Source organism: Hibiscus syriacus, unplaced genomic scaffold, assembly GCF_006381635.1.
Source record: "Hibiscus syriacus cultivar Baekdansim isolate YM2019G1 unplaced genomic scaffold, ASM638163v2 tig00110577_pilon, whole genome shotgun sequence".
Lineage (NCBI taxonomy): Eukaryota > Viridiplantae > Streptophyta > Magnoliopsida > Malvales > Malvaceae > Hibiscus > Hibiscus syriacus.
The window spans coordinates 1,650,632-1,668,374 of NW_024062788.1; the positions used below are offsets into that span (position 1 = coordinate 1,650,632).

General features: G+C 35.3%; 3 protein-coding genes and 1 long non-coding RNA gene across 7 annotated transcripts; 2 read left to right on the top strand and 2 right to left on the bottom strand.

Annotated features, from left to right (window-relative positions):
• Positions 1-2,326: 2,326 nt before the first annotated feature.
• On the bottom strand, positions 2,327-11,991 carry LOC120133160. The gene is made up of 3 exons (XR_005517073.1): positions 11,836-11,991; positions 11,047-11,048; positions 2,327-2,381 (listed from the first exon to the last, which is right to left on the bottom strand). It is a non-coding gene; the product is annotated as an uncharacterized LOC120133160 (long non-coding RNA).
• Positions 5,720-6,414, top strand: LOC120133159. The gene is made up of 3 exons (XM_039149809.1): positions 5,720-5,861; positions 5,930-6,002; positions 6,089-6,414. Exons 1-3 carry the CDS (start codon positions 5,772-5,774, stop codon positions 6,241-6,243), a joined length of 318 nt encoding a protein of 105 aa, XP_039005740.1. The 5' UTR covers positions 5,720-5,771; the 3' UTR covers positions 6,244-6,414.
• On the bottom strand, positions 7,498-10,988 carry LOC120133158. 4 transcript variants are annotated; one of them, XR_005517072.1, is made up of 7 exons: positions 10,814-10,988; positions 10,669-10,700; positions 10,371-10,556; positions 10,188-10,238; positions 8,047-8,111; positions 7,656-7,951; positions 7,498-7,604 (listed from the first exon to the last, which is right to left on the bottom strand). XR_005517072.1 is itself a non-coding variant. In XM_039149807.1 (6 exons), the coding sequence occupies exons 1-6, from the start codon at positions 10,885-10,887 to the stop codon at positions 7,850-7,852; spliced, it is 468 nt and encodes a 155-aa protein (XP_039005738.1). In that variant the 5' UTR covers positions 10,888-10,988; the 3' UTR covers positions 7,498-7,849. The 4 variants fall into 4 exon arrangements, 3 of the variants coding, with proteins under 3 accessions (XP_039005738.1, XP_039005737.1, XP_039005739.1); XM_039149807.1 differs by having other exon boundaries at positions 7,498-7,951; positions 10,371-10,514; XM_039149806.1 differs by having other exon boundaries at positions 7,498-7,951.
• LOC120133157 (photosystem I chlorophyll a/b-binding protein 3-1, chloroplastic) lies at positions 11,818-13,108 on the top strand. Its single transcript, XM_039149805.1, has 3 exons — positions 11,818-12,002; positions 12,237-12,298; positions 12,385-13,108. The coding sequence occupies exons 1-3, from the start codon at positions 11,862-11,864 to the stop codon at positions 12,998-13,000; spliced, it is 819 nt and encodes a 272-aa protein (XP_039005736.1). The 5' UTR covers positions 11,818-11,861; the 3' UTR covers positions 13,001-13,108.
• Positions 13,109-17,743: the final 4,635 nt, after the last annotated feature.

A 17,743-nucleotide genomic window follows, 5' to 3' on the forward strand; every position in this document is an offset into this window, starting at 1 on the left:
ATGTCTACTTGAATCTGAACACATTTAAAACAAATAGGCAGTATCGATACTACCATTAGAGTATCAATACTTCCCTTACCTTGGGTATCAATGCTACAAGAACAATATCGATATTGTTCATGTAGTATCGATATTGTAAGAAGAGTATTGATACTTCTTTTCTTTTCTAGAAAACTTTGAATAAATTCAATTTAATCCAAAAATAATTTTGCCCTTAAAATTGTTATATCATAACAGGCTTAACATTGTCAACGTAGGGTCGTATATGGGTCACAGGTTATAGGTTTTTATGTGTGGGTCCTTGTTTTTCCCCTCTTGTTCGGACACTTCCACTTTTAATAAAAGCTTCAACAAAATTTAACAATGAAATATTTGAGGTATACATGTTAAAATTAATTTTATTTATAAAATATATATTAAAATTATGACATTCATAATGGTAATGTTTTATGAATACTGTTAGTGTTAAATGCATGTCGATGATATTATATATGTGAATATAATTTATTATGGAATCTTATTGATTAACAAACATAATCACTTTATGAATAACTTAGAATATGTAGTGGGAATTATGATTAAGTGTATTTTATTTCGTTTCTCATAATTTGTATTGTAAGCACCACAAGTATAAATAATCTTCGCACGTAAGAAATTGAATTCAAATATTTAATATTATGTTTTTAGAAAAATATAAAAAAATAATTTCATTTCATTTTTATTTTGAATCTCGAATATGATAACTTTTAGATTAGATAAACAAGTGATCAAAAGATTCAAACATAAAGAACAAAGAGTTATAGGAGAAAACACCCTACGAGATAAGGGCATCAATGTCCCAATTTGTTATTACTTAGAATTTGCTATTTTTCCTTTTAATTAAATTTATTTTCAACTATAACAAAACGAAATATTGACAAACCTGTGGTGTATATCCTCCAATGTTTTCTTCCTCTGCCTCAAAATAAACTAACAACAAACAAAACCCAGAAACCTTCTATAAAAATTTCTCAACTATGTCTATATATGAAAATGGCGGTATTGAGGACAACACCTATTGGCTTCTCAAGCTTTCCTTGGTCAACCTCATCTCTCAGTTCCAGCTCCAGGATCACCCCTTCTTCATTGCCTTCCTCACAATCAATGGTTACTTCATTACTTATTTCTAGGAATTATACCTATCAAGTGTTATTCATGAATCTTTACATCCGCAGGTTGGGGCCGGGAAATCAATTATTTCCCGCGGATGTGTCGCCTGTTCCGCTGTTCAAGAATCTTCTTCTCCTACAGGTAGTTTTTCCCCATTGTTGTATGTGCCTGTGAAAATCCTTCTCAACTTTAATGTGTTGGCTTTTCTGTTACGTAGCCACTGCTAAAACAAATGCATCAACAACCCCTGCTGAAGCAAAGCTGTAACACCCCTAACCCGTACCCGACCCGAGTACGAGTCCGAGATGTGACATTACCTTTTTAAAATAATTTTCCTTATAAAATAACAAAATATTTGAACTGTATCTTTAATTCTTGCAATTCTTTTGGAGCCATTCTGTATGGAGCCATAGTAATAGGCGCAGTTCCAGGCATTATTTCAATATGGAATTCTACCTCTCTGTTTGGAGGCAAACCTGGTAATTCTGCAGGAAATATATCGGGAAACTCTGTGACTATAGGAATTTCTTCAATTCTTTTCTCCTTGGTTCTAATATCCAACACATTAGCAATGAACCCTTGACATCCCTGTAGCAGTAACTTCTTTGTCGTTATCGCGGAGATTACATTTGCCAATGGATTCCACCCTTCACTAAACACCACGACTTCTACCCCTTCCGGACTTTTCAACATTACTCTTTTCAATCTACAATCCACATTCCCATAATAACGAAACAACCAATCCATTCCCAGTATCACTTCAAATTCATCGATGGGTAATTCCATCAAATTAGCAGGGAATTCAATTTCCTGAATCCGTATGGGACATCCTCGACATACCAAATTCACACTAGCACTATGCCCTAATGGATTTGTCACTATTACTTCATTATTAGTGGCTTCTAGCGGAATGTTCAGTTCTCTAACTAACTTGCTACTAATGTATGAGTATGTAGATCCCGGATCAATCAATACCATAACATGTTTATCAAACTGTAAAAAGGTACCTGTTATTATCTCTGGATCATCCCGGTCTTCATTGGTTTTGAGATTATACACCCGAGCAGTAGAGCGAACTTCCTGCTGAGTAGAGGATTCATGTTGAGTTCTACCTCTTCCTCTACCCTGTCCCCTCTGGGACATTGAAGCAGACCTCTCCTGTGGAACAGACTCTTCTACCCTCAAAGGACAGTCTCTCATAAAATGTCCTGTTTCCCCACATCGAAAACAAGCTCCTGTTTTAACTCTGCATATTCCACTATGGTTTCTTCCACAGATCTGACACTGCCCAACTTGACTCTGTTGTGCTCGCCCATCACCAGTCCCCACAGATTGAGTTCGTCTAGCTCTTTCTTGATTCGATCCTCTAGCAGAGGATGCCACTGATTCAGATCTTGTTTGATATCGAAAACCAAAATCTCTACCTCTCTTTGGTAGTGTAGAGCTTGATGAAGCTCCAGTTCTTTTGGATGGTAGAGCTCTCTGCTCCCCAAACCGTTCATTCTGCGCTCTCTCTAGAGCTTTAGCACGATTTACTACTTCTTGGAATGAGGACAGATTCAATACAATCAACATTTCTTTTAGCCTTGGACACAAGCCCTCAACAAACCACTCACAGGAATCTTTCTCTGTAGGCACCAACTCTGCTGCAAAGCGACTTAACTTATTAAATTCGCACTCATACTCATATACAGTGCGATTCATTTGTTTCAAATTTAAAAATTCTTGCTTCATTTGCTTGATGAATTGGTCTCCTATATACTTATGCCGAAACTCTTCCAGGAACAGAGACCATGTCACTTGATCACTGGTCATCCTCAAAGTGACATTTGTCCACCAAATTCTCGCTTGCCCACGAAGTAAAGAGACCACCCCGTCCAACTTCTCCACATCAGAACAGTGGAGTCATTCTAACATAATTTTCACATCATTAAGCCAAAGGTCCGCAGCAACAGGACCTTCCTCGGCTTCACCTTTAAACTATGGAGCTCCTAAACCCTTCAACTCCTTTGTAACATTCATTTTTGGAGTTGAAGTAACAGGAGGTTGGAAACGCGTCAATACTGCATCTAACGTTCTAAAGAACATATCATGATCAGCTACAGGCACTCTAGAAGGTGTCTGTTCTTCACCTTGCCTGGCCAGGGCAGGTGAATTACTACTTTCAGCGGGTTGATCATCTCCCGCTTGACTTTGAGAACTATCATGTCCGGACATCTATTAAAAATAAACATATCATTCTATTAGCAAAACAACATACTCATTATCATACCAGATCAGAAGTTTTCACTATTTTGTTGGCATGTATACATTATAAAACACTATAGACTTCGGTTTATACCGAGAATCGACTAAACCTTGCTCTGATACCATTAAATGTAACACCCCTAACCCGTACCCGACCCGAGTACGAGTCCGAGATGTGACATTACCTTTTTAAAATAATTTTCCTTATAAAATAACAAAATATTTGAACTTATTTTAGGAAAATAAGATAATATATTATTAAATTATATTCAGTATAAAATTTTGAGGTAAAAAAATGTATTTGCGAACAATAAAATACATATAAACAATAATCTGCTACAGTACCGTGAACAGTAACCTACTACAGTACCCGAAATGTTAAATTTTCCAGTTTACAAATAGGGAATCGATTCCCCTGCTACAGGGAACCTATTCCCCTGCTACAGTACTGCTACAGTACTTCCGTAAAAATGTACATAAAATTCGTAAAAATTCAACCGTTCATTACTATACACTTATATAATTACATTCAAAACATTAGAAAAGTCGATCAGAGTGTTCGTAACTAACAACTTATTACATGCCAACATACTTTATACAACTAAAATACATACTTTGTTGTTTACTTCTGATTTGATCCCCTAATGATGGTATGCTGCGTTGCTGCTCTTAAGATCGATCTTCTTACTTTTCTGTACCTACGCATAAATCACTTACACGCTAAGTCATAGACTTAGTGAGGCATATAAATATAATGATGATGTATTCCTTATAAATATGAACATGTGATCTATCCATTCAATGATCTAACATATAACAATAATAATGCAATTACCTTTGATAACATTCTATAAGCCCATGTACATTACTGAGAACTCAAGGTATTCGAGTACATTGAGGTTGTGCACTATTGCTGTCACCACAGCTCGTATAAGTCCCACTGAGTGGCATATGAAATTTGTCCCGAAGGACCTGTGAATATGTCCCGAAGGACCTATGAGTTGTCCCGAAGGACCTATGAAACCCTCGACTCTTGGCATGCCAACTATACCTATAGCTCTCATATCGTATACTATGGGCATCATTATTATATTTCATATGTCCATGTGCTCATGTCACTTATCATATCACATATACATTTGAATTTATTCACAGATATCATTTATCAAATCATATGAGCATTTATACCTTATGCATGTATCATAATAATTATCATGTATGCATGTTCATAACTATTGTTCTATAAAAATCAACATAGGATTAGACTTATCCCAAGTCTTATTCCATTGTACTACCCTTAAAATAGGCACTCACCTTGGCCTCGCTTTCGTTGTTTCAATCCTAACTCTTCGATTGTTCCGGAATAGAATTACGTTTTATATCTACATAAACATAATTTTCAAGATATTTATCAGAAGCCTAACCCTTGTAATTTGATACTAACAACTTAAACTAATTTAATAAACCAAACTTCAACATTTTCTTTTAGGGGGAATCGATTCCCCCCAGGGGGTATCGGTTCCCTCTGCATAATATGAAATTTTACTATTCAAACCCGAAGATCATCAACTCTTCACTAAATTTCTCAGACAAGGTTCCTTTCATACCACCAAACTTAACTACAACCATTTTAATTAACTTCTATCAATTCCAATACTTTAAAATCTCTCATGCTTCATTCAAATTCTTAAAGCTAAAAATCATACCCAATTTTCAACATGTTTTAAATCCAATTCTAACACTCCATATTCCTTAATTAACTTCTTGACAAGTCAAAAATCTTATTCTAACTTAAAAAATCATCCATATCAAAATTTCATCTAAAAACTCATTTTCCAAATCTATCTCTAAAACACTTATCTTGTTGTCTTAATGTCATATAAGCTTTCCTTTAGCTTATATAACATCCAAACTTCAATTTCCAAGCTAAAAATCAAAGAAACGACCAAGGTTCTGATTCTTACCTTAAGCTTGGGTCTTCACGTTTGGAAGAAGAGAAGAGTGAAGAAGATAAGAAATAAGGAAGAAGAGATGAGAGAAATCTGGAAACATTTGTTTCCTACTCAAGCCCCACGTGGGTTATAATATAACCCCATCAAAATTCTTAATTATAAATTTTCCTTGCAAATGACCAGTTTGTCCTTTAATTCATTTCATATTTTACTAACAATTATTTTTAAACTATTTAATTATTCTACTTTAATCACCAAATTCTGAATTTTTACAATTTAGTCACTAACCCGTTATTTGGGATATTACAAAAGCTGTCAGCCGTCGTAGGTGGTAGTGTGGAGGAAGAGAAGGCGGCCCCAAAAGCAGCTCCGGCAAAGCCAAAAGCAGGTGCAAAGGCTCCAGCTAATGCACTGCCGGAGTAGATGTTGGAGGAAGTCATCCCTTCATTGAAAACAATACTTGAAACTCAAGATGATATCTCTGAAATCGACGTCACTTTCCAAGACAACAAGGTATTCTTTCTTTCTGCTCTATTTTCACTAGTCCATGTGAAACCTTATCTGATGGGGTTTATGGACAGTTGGAAGGTTCATTCATGAAGGAGGGCTGTCCCTACTTGTTCTGGGCCTTCTTCCCTGATGGTGTCCTTACAGATATTATAATTTGGACAAAATTGGAGACAGATGATCATTTCCATTTACTGCGGTAATGATTTGATTATTTTCCACCATTTGCATAGGTCCAAAAGGTTTCTCCTTGTCTTCATATGGTTCAGAGCAAGCATTGTTGAGCCATTTCTTGTTGATGAGAAGAAAATTACAGCGAGGCATGTACTTTTCTGGATTGAAAAACGTTTGGCTGCCCAAGGAATTATCCCCGTCTGGAAAGACTTGACTTTTTATACCATAGTCTTATTGCTATGTAACACTTAATTCGCTTACAAAATTTTCCAATTCATTTCAGCTAGAAAAAAGAATTATCACTCCCACCATGATGTAAATCCTCAAGCTGTAATAATATATGGTTAAGAATGGCATTACAGGTTTAATTTCTGAATTAACAAAACAACTCTGGTTCGTTTCAGCAGTTATTCTTAGGGATGTGAATTAAAGAGCCGAGTCTAAGTATTGTTGAACTTGAAAAAAAATTCATAGTTGAATTCAAGTTGGAATTTTATGAGTTTAAAATTGTCAAGCTTGACTCAAACTCAAAATAAAAAATTAAAGTCTCGAGTTCAAAAAAAATTAAACTCAAAACATTCTCAAACTTAACTCAGTAAAGCTCGGATTGAGTTCAATCTAAACTTTAAATACATGAAAAACTTATACTACATTCTAAAAAACAACAAAATAAAATTGTTAATATTATCAATAATTTAATTTAAAAAATTAAAAATTTATTATATATTGTAAAATTATAACATATATATAATACTATATGAGTAGATAACAATATTTTATTAAGCATGTCTTACAAGTTTGTAGGTAATCCTTTTATAGGCTACAAATCTATAAGTTATTAAAACTATATGTTACAACATTTACACCTTAAGTTATCATACATTTAAGTTTAAGTATGAAAGATGAAACATCCATATTAAATATTATTTATAACACTCCCCCTTGGACGTTCCTTAGTAAAAATATATACCTCGTTAAAATCTTACTAAGAAATTTTTGAGGGGCAAAACCTAGTAAAAGAAAGAGTACATCATTCTTTAATACGCATGATCTACTGTCTCATTAAAAACATTTCCAAGAAAACATAGTGGGACAAAACCATGGGTAAGGGAAAAAGTGTACAACGCATATTTGCTCCCCTCATGAATGTACATGAAAGATCTCTTAAACGGCATAATCAAATGTTGAAAATTAACTTTTCTAATGTACTCGCATGAAGTGCCTTAGTAAATAGATCTGCTAAATTTTTCACTTGAACAAATCTGTTAGACATTAATTTCCTCATTCTTTTGTGGATCATGAGTAAAAAAGAACTTCGATGAGATGTGTTTTGTTCTATCACCCTTTATGTATCCTTCTTTGAGTTGGACCAAACAAGCATATTTAACTCGAGTCAAACCATTCGAATTAAATGTTGACAAAACTTTAATCAAATTGAACTCAATCAACTTACAACCTGTCATTCTCCCTAAAAACACACATCGAGATGAAACCTGTTTTACAAGAACAAAAGCTCACATTTGATGAGAGAGATGTGAATCCACCAAAAACCGTACAAGTCCAACAACAACATACCTCTATCCGATTAGTCTCGTAAAAGGAGAGAGAATTGCTAAGTAATATAACATTACATAGCTCGTAACATTTTCATCTAAATTACATGTCCAAGGCGCCATGCTTTACATTAAATAACATCATGGCCCAAATCAGTAACATTTGATTTGAGTAAATAATGAACACATGCCACAGGTACCTTCGAGTGCAAAGTTCCTAAAGTACCTCATAGGTTCACATCCGCATTTGCCGCACTTTGTCTGAAGTTAGTTGTCAGCATTGGCATTTTGAATTACACGATGAAGATCAGGTAAGAAATCCATCTGTGAGTTTGATGAAGGTCTAATAGTGTTTGTTGGGGACATCATCTAAGGAAAAACCAAGCCAAATGCACAAGGAAAGAAGGCAGTGAGATTTGGAAGAAAAAGAAGACGAGGTGGGGAAGTACGTGAGGGGAGAATACCTGATGGGGAAGTCTGAAATTCCTCCAGGCTGAATCACTACTTCCAGAGTACACAACAGGTCTTTCTGAACCAAGGAGAACCACAGTAAGACAAACAATCTAGTGTGGCCCTTTAACTCAATAAATGAAGAAGAAACTATCCACCATTACATGAGAATGGAAACAAGGGCATATATAAGGCGAAACAAAAGAATACATAAAAATGAAAAGAAAAAAAAGGCATGAAAGGATGCTAAGATGACAATCCCAAAAGCCTCTAAAGAACAGGCAGCAAACACAGAACTGCTTACACTAAAATCTAAAAGCAACTTTCAGCTCATTGCTAGCTTTCTTTAACATCTTACTATCAGTGGAACAGAACGGGATAGGAGGAGCTAGAGGAAATTATTTTAAGAAGATTCATAACCCATACCTGGGATGAGGAACCTTTGCACATGTTTTCAAAACAATGTTTATACAAAAATGATGATTCATCCACTAGCATAGCTCAAATCCCGCCTGTTAGTGCTACAGCTTGAATTAACTTATAGCCCAAAATTGATCCTCCAATATCTTAATATTCATTGGACAGCTTCAATGATAATGTTGAAATGCTAACAATCTGGTTGATGCAGGAGCATCAAATTTAATTTAATTATTTCAAGTTTGTTTGTTTTTACATTAGTTTTATTTAAGTCCATTATTATTTATTATAAAAAAAAGAAGACTATTATTATTATTACTATCATTTAAACAGTAATGTGATTAGCATAGGACTCTTAATAAGAGTTCTAGTATAACTATTCTACTAGAAAGCTAATAGGACTGCAAGAGTTTAATTATAAATATTCTACTAGAGGATTTTATTAGGATCAGTTTTTATTTGTTATCATTAAGAGTGTTTTAATGAAGTAGGTTGCTGGAAAATCACAGAGCCGTTTTTTATTCCCATTCAATTATGTCTGTCATCTTCTTTCAATTTTCTTAGCTATTTAGATTTCCCCCTCCAAATAATCAGAGCTTAATTAGATCCCAACGTTTATAGTAGAGACCACTTTTTAAGCCATGGCAAGATGCAGTATAAGTTTGGAGGAAATCAAGGCCAGCAAACAGAATTGTAGGAAATTTGGTGCATGATTGAAAAATTGTAGCAGGCCAACGCATGTAGAAACCCAAATGAAGATTCCAAAAACTGCCCACAATCCTTTGGACAAGCTGGAAGCTGGTGTTGAAGGTGAATTTGATGAAAGAGAGGCTGATAGCTCTTTTCATAATGCATTATGCTAGACCTACAAATTTTACATCAAGGGGTGGATTGGACGGGTGGTTTTTGCATTCCCTAGAAGTGAGTAGTTGAGTGAAGATCCAAGTGGATGATTTCCAGGGGAAATTACAGGCTGAAGACTATCTGGACTAGGAAGCCACAATAGAAAATTATTGAGAGGTGTAAAGGGAAGAGAGTTGAATAACAGTGATAACATCATGGATAGCCAAAAAACAATTGTTGGGAACATATGAAAGGGAAGATGTGGAAACAATTTCAGCCAGCAGATTATGCTATGAAACTTTATTGAAAATTTAATAGTCTGTCCATTAGAGTTAGTTTGAATGAGACTATTGCACAGCTAACAGCTTGCTATCTTGCAGGTTTACATTAGAGTATTGGAGATGAAATGGAGGTGGCTAGTGTCTATATTTAGAAGATGCTCACCAATATGCCTTACAAGCTGAGAAGCGAGTTTTGTCTTATGGTTATGGTGCAAGTAGACCTTTATCTAGTAGGGAAGATGGCATTTCCAGGGCAGTTAATGTGGTTTAGAAATTGCTTCTTCAAGCAAGCTCTATGGTGGAAATGCAATAGAAACCAACAAAGGTAAGGAAGAGTGAGAGACAGGGTGAAACAGAATCCAACTTTAGTAAGGTAAACAGTGGAGCTCGTGTTCTTTGTGATTCTTAAGTATGTGAAGCCATTATTGACAGTGGAAGTACGGAAAATTATATCTCCAATTAGCTGGTGCACATAATCTAGTCACTAAAACTATAACCTTCTTATCATGCAAATAATGTACAACTACAAGATTCGCTCCACAGAAAGGATCACCAAGCCAATCAAATCAAACTTAAAATGTGAAATTTTATATGTTTCCTATTCTTCCACTCACCAGACAAATCAATAGATGTATCATGATAGCGATCTAACGCAGCTGCCCAACCTGCATTTGTAGAGATAAGCAATGAATGTATATCAGCCATATGATTGCATGCACGGTATCTTAAAAACGTTTTAAAATTCTATCTAACAAAGGTTATACTACTCAAACAAGAAAAAAGAAGAGACATCGTACGATTGCTTAAAAGCCGAGAAGCATCACTTCTAGAACAGCCTTCTAAAGGTATTAAACCAGGACGACGGTGGTCTTCATTCAAGATAGCGCTGCTCCCAGAATCCCCAACCAGATTATTGTTTCTCACGACACCTTGAATCTTCTCTGAATCATTCCCATAAACATTGTTAGTCGAATCAAACCAATCTGAAAGGTTTAATTATAACTCAGTCTACCAAATGAACGAAAATTAAAATCATTCCTATATATAGAAACCACCAGAAAAAATGAATGATTAATGATTGATGAAGAAAATGACCTCCAGATTTACGGCGCTCGACAGAACGATTTCTGCAATTTTGAGGCAGAATTTAAGCAAAAAAGAAAGAAAGAAAAAAAGGAGAGAAAGGGAAACGGAAGCTGTTAATGAAAGAAGGAGGGGGAGGTTAGGGTTAAGAAGTCACCGTTGATTAGGAGGAGCGTAGCGTTTTATTGCAGGGGCGGCATCAGGTGGGGTGGGTGTAGGGTTTTCCAACATCCTCCTCTCCTCTCTTTTCCTTCACACCGCCGCCTAAGGATGGGGGATTGCAGATTCCGGAGTTTGAATCGCGATTGCGTCGCGGCAGGTAATTTAAGGTTGACTTTTTCGTTCAAAAGCGTTTCGCTGCATTTTATTCGATCAACCCCTCACCAAAACGCCTCCGTTTCCTACGATTACCAAATTCCCATACAACCCAAAGCCCACCCAAGTCTAACCCAAGAAAGAAGAAAAGTTAAAAATCCGATATTTATTGTTTTTCTATTTATTTAAATGCCATTCATTTATTTTATTAAAAAATGTTAAAACATAATGAAAATATAACTCAACTTTCTTAGTAAAGAGAAATGTATATACATGTATACATTATCCATTGATTAAAAGTTCATCAATAAATATAATTTTATTAAATTTTAGATAAATATTTTGTCATCATTAAAGTTTTAAAAATTATAAAATAATCACTAATATGATTATTTTATAACAAATTATTCTTTAATCGTTACCAGTTATTATAGTAGTTAAATAAAACAGATGTGACCTATTTAGTTAACTTATTTGTAGAAATCTGTAATATATATTAAAAGATTTTTTTAACCATTAACAATAAATAGTCATGCCCTTTTATATATATATCGAAGCTGAAAATTAAAAGGGTAATAATGAATTTTTAACCAATCCAGATTTGTTTGGCTTGAGACCTGACCGAGAATCAACTAGGGAAAAGAGCAATGGTTGAGAGGCAGCCAAGTGGAATTGGAGATTCATTTGTCAACTACATGCACAGACCACGTCATCTCTTATCCATTTTAATCCAACCATGTATTACGTGTACAATCCTTGTTGGAGAAGCAGAAAACCTGATATCCCCCACCAGGATTTCATATCCCCGTGACACTTATTTCCAGCCTTGTTTTGTCATTTTGAATGCTGCCCTCACTCAGCAACAAGGCAAAGGTCTTTCGGTTGCAAAGATGGCAGCACATGCGCTTGTATCATCGTCCCTCACCTACTCAGTTGAGACTGCAAGGCAGATTCTTGGAGCTAAACCACAATTTGGCTCTTCAAGGAAAGGGTCTTTCCTTGTCAAGGCAGCTTCCACTCCCCCCGTTAAGGTCAGGTCTCATTCTTTAACCACAATCTCTCGGTTTTTTTTAATATAATGGAGTGATTTAAAGATAATATCTATTTTGAATATTTCTTATTAATTGACAACGTATATACATCTTACTTAAATTCGAGATTCTAGGAGAACAACATTTCTTTTGTATATGATGATTGTTTATGTCTTGGTTGTTGACTTGTGGGATAGGTTTTGATGACCTTGTTGATGTGTTTTTTTTTTTCAGCAAGGAGCTGATAGACCCTTGTGGTTTGCATCTAAACAAAGCCTTACATACTTGGATGGAAGGTAAAAGGAACTACAGACACACTGGTGCAAGAAATTTACTATATCTTGATGTGAATTATGAGTGATTTGATTTTTGAATTGAACAGCCTTCCAGGTGATTATGGGTTTGATCCATTGGGACTATCGGACCCTGAAGGTACAGGAGGGTTCATCGAGCCTAAATGGCTAGCCTATGGTGAGATCATCAACGGGCGTTACGCCATGTTGGGTGCAGTTGGTGCTATTGCCCCTGAAATTCTAGGGAAAGCCGGTCTCATCCCTGCAGAGACAGCTCTCCCTTGGTTCAAAACCGGTGTGATCCCGCCGGCCGGAACATACAACTACTGGGCAGACCCTTACACATTGTTCGTGTTTGAGTTGGCTCTCATGGGATTCGCAGAACACCGAAGGTTCCAAGACTGGTACAACCCGGGTTCCATGGGGAAACAATACTTCTTGGGGTTCGAGAAGTACCTAGGAGGGTCTGGCGAGCCGGCATACCCCGGAGGACCACTGTTTAACCCGCTCGGTTTCGGGAAAGACGAGAAGTCGTTGAAGGATTTGAAGCTGAAAGAGGTGAAGAACGGGAGATTAGCTATGTTGGCAATACTGGGGTACTTCATACAAGGGCTGGTGACGGGCGTAGGGCCATACCAGAACTTGTTGGATCACTTGGCTGACCCTTTCAACAACAATGTGTTGACAAACCTCAAGTTCCATTAGATGAAAGTGATCTGCTTTGTTCCATCTCCAAATCTATTTCTTGATAAATTTGTAAATTTATTCTGTTATTTGCGATAAAGAACTGAAACAGACTTTTGTTAATGCCTCTGTAACGTCTTGAGTTCCTTTTCATCTCTGTTGCTGAATGAGATATGCACATACATGTAGGATGTGTCGAAGGTGATTGACGGGAACGATGATCTTTAAATTATTAAATAATTTTTATATTTTTATATTTTCAAGAAATTTTAAATTATTAAATATTTTATATTATTTTATATTTTCTAGTGATAATATGTTTTATTTAAACATTTGTAAGTTTATCTTTTAAAATTTTATAAATTTAAAATTTTCTTAATTAATTGACAATACATATATATTCTATAAATGTATATGTTCGGAATCTAAAATTTTTAAGGTAAAAATCATTATTTTTTACTACTAAGGTTATCTAATAAATTATTTTGAATTGTTTATTTATAGAAAAACTTACCTGCTCCTAGGGAGGATCCCAACTGTTTATATCCGGGCGATTCGTGATATGTACTGTAGATCTACTACATACGTCAGGACTACAGTTGGCGATACCGAGGCTTTCCCGGTGGAAATCGGACTCCATCAGGGGTCGACACTTAGCCCTTACATCTTCGCCTTGATTATGGACGACATCTATTGTGCGACACCAGACGGTGTTCCATGGTGCATGCTTTTCACTGACGACATTGTCCTAGTTGCTGAAACAAAAACTGAGCTGAATAGTAGACTGGCTACCTGAAAGATTGCTTTGGAAGAAAAAGGTCTAAGAATCAATATTGAAAAGACAGAGTATTTATGTTCAAACTTCAGTGGGAACCAAAACGATGAAGATGTAGATGTATGCATAGAAGGACACGTTCTCCCCTCAAGGGATTGTTTCAAGTACCTAGGGTCTATGTTACATAAAGATGGGGGTATAGATGATGACGTTACACACCGTATAAAGGCGGGATGGCTAAAGTGGAGGGCTGCTACTGGAGTTTTATGTGACAAGAATGTGCCTCTAAAACTTAAGGAAAATTTTTATAGAATGGCAATAAGACCAGCGCTGCTATATGGATCAGAATGTTGGGCAATCAAGAAGGATCACGTAAGGAGGATGGAAGCCGCAGAAATGAGAATGCTTCGATGGGCATCTAGTAAGACTCTGTGGGACATGACACCAAACTCTTCTATTATGATGTCCTTGGGGGTGGTGCCTGTATCCGAAAAATTGAGGGAGGGAAGACTACGGTGGTTTGGGCATGTCCTTAGGCGACAACCGTCGGATACGGTCAGGAGGGTAGAGTCGATTACAGTCGACGGTGGCAGAAGGAGAGGATGACCAAGGCAGAAGTGGGAAGACTGCTTGAGATCTGATTTGAAGGATTTAGCCCTAACCGAGGACATGACCTCTGATAGGAAATTATGTACACTCAAGACTAGGGTAGCCGAGTAGTGCGGGTCACATCCATAGGGTGTGTCATCTCTGCCTTCTTTTAATGCCTTTGCAGTCATTTACATGACTTCTACTTTTATATGTTTCTGTCATTGGAATTTATGAAAGCTTAGAACTAGGATAACAGAGTAGTGTTGCCTTAGTTTAGGTCTTATCCCATTTGAATTTATTCATTCTCGTAGCTTGCTATCGTGGACTATTGTGTATCATTCTCTTCATGTTTCCTCTTTTTAAGTTTAGTCGGGTCTTACGTTTCTGTCTATATGCAGAGATTTTTACGCATGGTTTTACTTGCATGGAGTACTTCCCAGTAAAATCGTGCATATGAAGACTGCATATGAAAACTATTCAACTCTGTACTTCTTTATTAACTTATACATGCATTGCATTTTATCTTTATTTTAATTTTTTGACTGCCGGAGGTCTTCCACGGAAGTTGCTCTTAACTATGCGTTGGGGGCAGCCTACTACCCTATCTCTCGTTTACCACATTGTATATGGGAATAGGGTTTTGTTGTTGTTGTTATTGTTGTTACCTGCTCCTAGGACTGTAAATGAGACGAGACAGATCACGAGCTACTCGAGATCGACTCGATCAAGGCTCGATAAATACTCAGATCGAATGGACTCGACTCGAGCTCAAGCTCGATTGGAGTTCTTAACGAGCTGAAACGAGCTACTCGATATTCGACTTGAAAAGCTCGTGAGAAGCTCGAAAAAAATGTTATATTATAATTTTATATTTTTTAAAATTACATTATTAAAAATATATTAAAAATACATTATTGATAATTATGAAATTTAAAAATATATTAAAAATTATATAATACAACTAAACCATATTGTAATGCATAAACCATATTGTAATGCATTTAATATCAAGATATTATATTGTACTTACCTCATAAATCGGTACCAAGTCGATTAATTAATGTATTTGTAATGAATCCTAAACCCTAAACCCTAAGTTCAATTATATGATAGGGGTTAAGTTATGCACATGAATGTAACATACAAATTATGCAAAATGATATTATGTGTAACACCCCCAACCCGTACCCGACCCGGATACGAATCCGAGGTGTCACATTGACTTTTCAAAACTGGTACTTGTACAAACTAGTGAATAATTTTAAAACTTTTATTAAAACAACTGACTAGATTACATAAAAGATATTCATATGATTTTAGAAAAACTAATTAGAGTATATCAAATTCAAATCTTTATTTGCATGCCAACTACCATCCGTATTATAAAATACATATTATACAATGATTTTCTGATCTGATCTTTGGAAAGGAGGAACTGACATGTCTTGCTTAACTTTTCTCATTCTTCCTCTTCTTGGTACCTACGTGTGAAACAATCACTCGCTAAGTCGTTGACTTAGTGAGGCATATAAAACATATAATAGAAATCATAGTACATTTCATATATCAAAATACATACATGTACATATACCATCATTATCGAAATCTCTATTTATCATATGATCTTGTATTTATCATTTTTGTATATCATATAACACATTTATCATTTCACAACTAAACATACATAATATCATATATTTCATGAAACATATTCCATATCACCAAAAGCATATGCATCATATGTATTGAATTTGTTATTGTCTTTTTATTAGCCCATATACACCTGTGAGAACTTAAGGTATGTGAGTACATTGAGGTTGTGCACTAATGCTGTCACCACAGCTCGTATAAATTCCCTCATGGGGCACCGAACATTTGTTCAGTATTTGTCCCGAAGGACTATTATGTCCCGAAAGACCACTGGATACGTCCCGAATGACCACTGGATACGTCCCGAATGACCACTGGATACGTCCCGAATGACTAATATACCCTCGACTCTTGGCATGCCAACTATACCACTAGTTCTCATATCATATAACATGGGCATTATCATTTATACCTTTCATATCACTTGTTCTTTCTCTTCCGTCACATACCACATGTATGTGTAACTATATATTTCATATCATATCACATGTATCACAAGTGCATATATTCACGTAGATCATTTCATATGGCTTATATCATTCCTCATTTGTTCATGTAAACTCGCATGTAATATCTTGTTCACATATATTCATATATACATCACATAGCACATAGTATAACATATAAACTTATACAGGTATCCATATACATACTTTCATATACTTCGAATAACAATGCCCTATAACTTCTCACAATTTTACCTAATCACTTATTTCACATTAATTATATTCTAGTTTCATATATTACTTAATTCAATTTCACATAGCTTGTTACCTATATAAATATTTTCTCATAACTTATCATCACATAGTTCCTATAACATTTTCCTATAGCTTCATAAATCTTTACCATATGACTCATGTATTATATGTTCATTTCAACTTATAAATCTCTCCATATAACTTATTTTACATGTTCATATAATCACTTCTGTCAATGTCTCCTCATTTATATATTATTCTTATATTGTCCTATAAATCAATGTTATTTAATCTCATTTTTCATCTAATCTCATAAGTTGGTTATACCAATTCCTATATATATATATATATATAACTAACTCATGTAATTTATATCCTTTCTCTTGTTATCATATAAATCATTGCTATTTTACATAGTTCGTGATCCTATAGTTACTTATAATAGCATGTGTCTATCTTATCTCATATCATATAGTTCTTTAACTTATGTCTTAAATCACATATTTATTTTACATAACGTATATAATTACATCCACTACTTAAACCAGTTCACATAACTCATCACACTAACATTTATTCACTCAATTCATGTAACAGGTGCAATACATATAACATATGTACCCATTTTCATGTACTCATGCAAACATAAGAATCACAATTCAAATAACATTTTTAAAAGTCCCTTCTTACTATAGTAACTTCATCACTGGCTTATCGCAAGCCAATGTCTATTTGATGCATAAGTACAATTTAAATTGCACTCACCTTAGCCTTGCTTTGATTCGATTCTAATCCTTCGATTGTTCTGGAATGAGATTACGCTCTAAATCTACATAGTAATACATTGATACTTATCAGCATATGAATTGATATATTTCAAACTATAAATCTTTAGGCTAAAAGAAAGCTATTTCCATTTCTTATTGAAGGTATGCATCGATGCCCTACACCATGTATCGATGCATCCCTTGACAGGTGCATCGATGCACTACCCATGCATCGGTGCATAAATCTTATTCGATGTTTGTATTTTAAGCAGGAGCATCG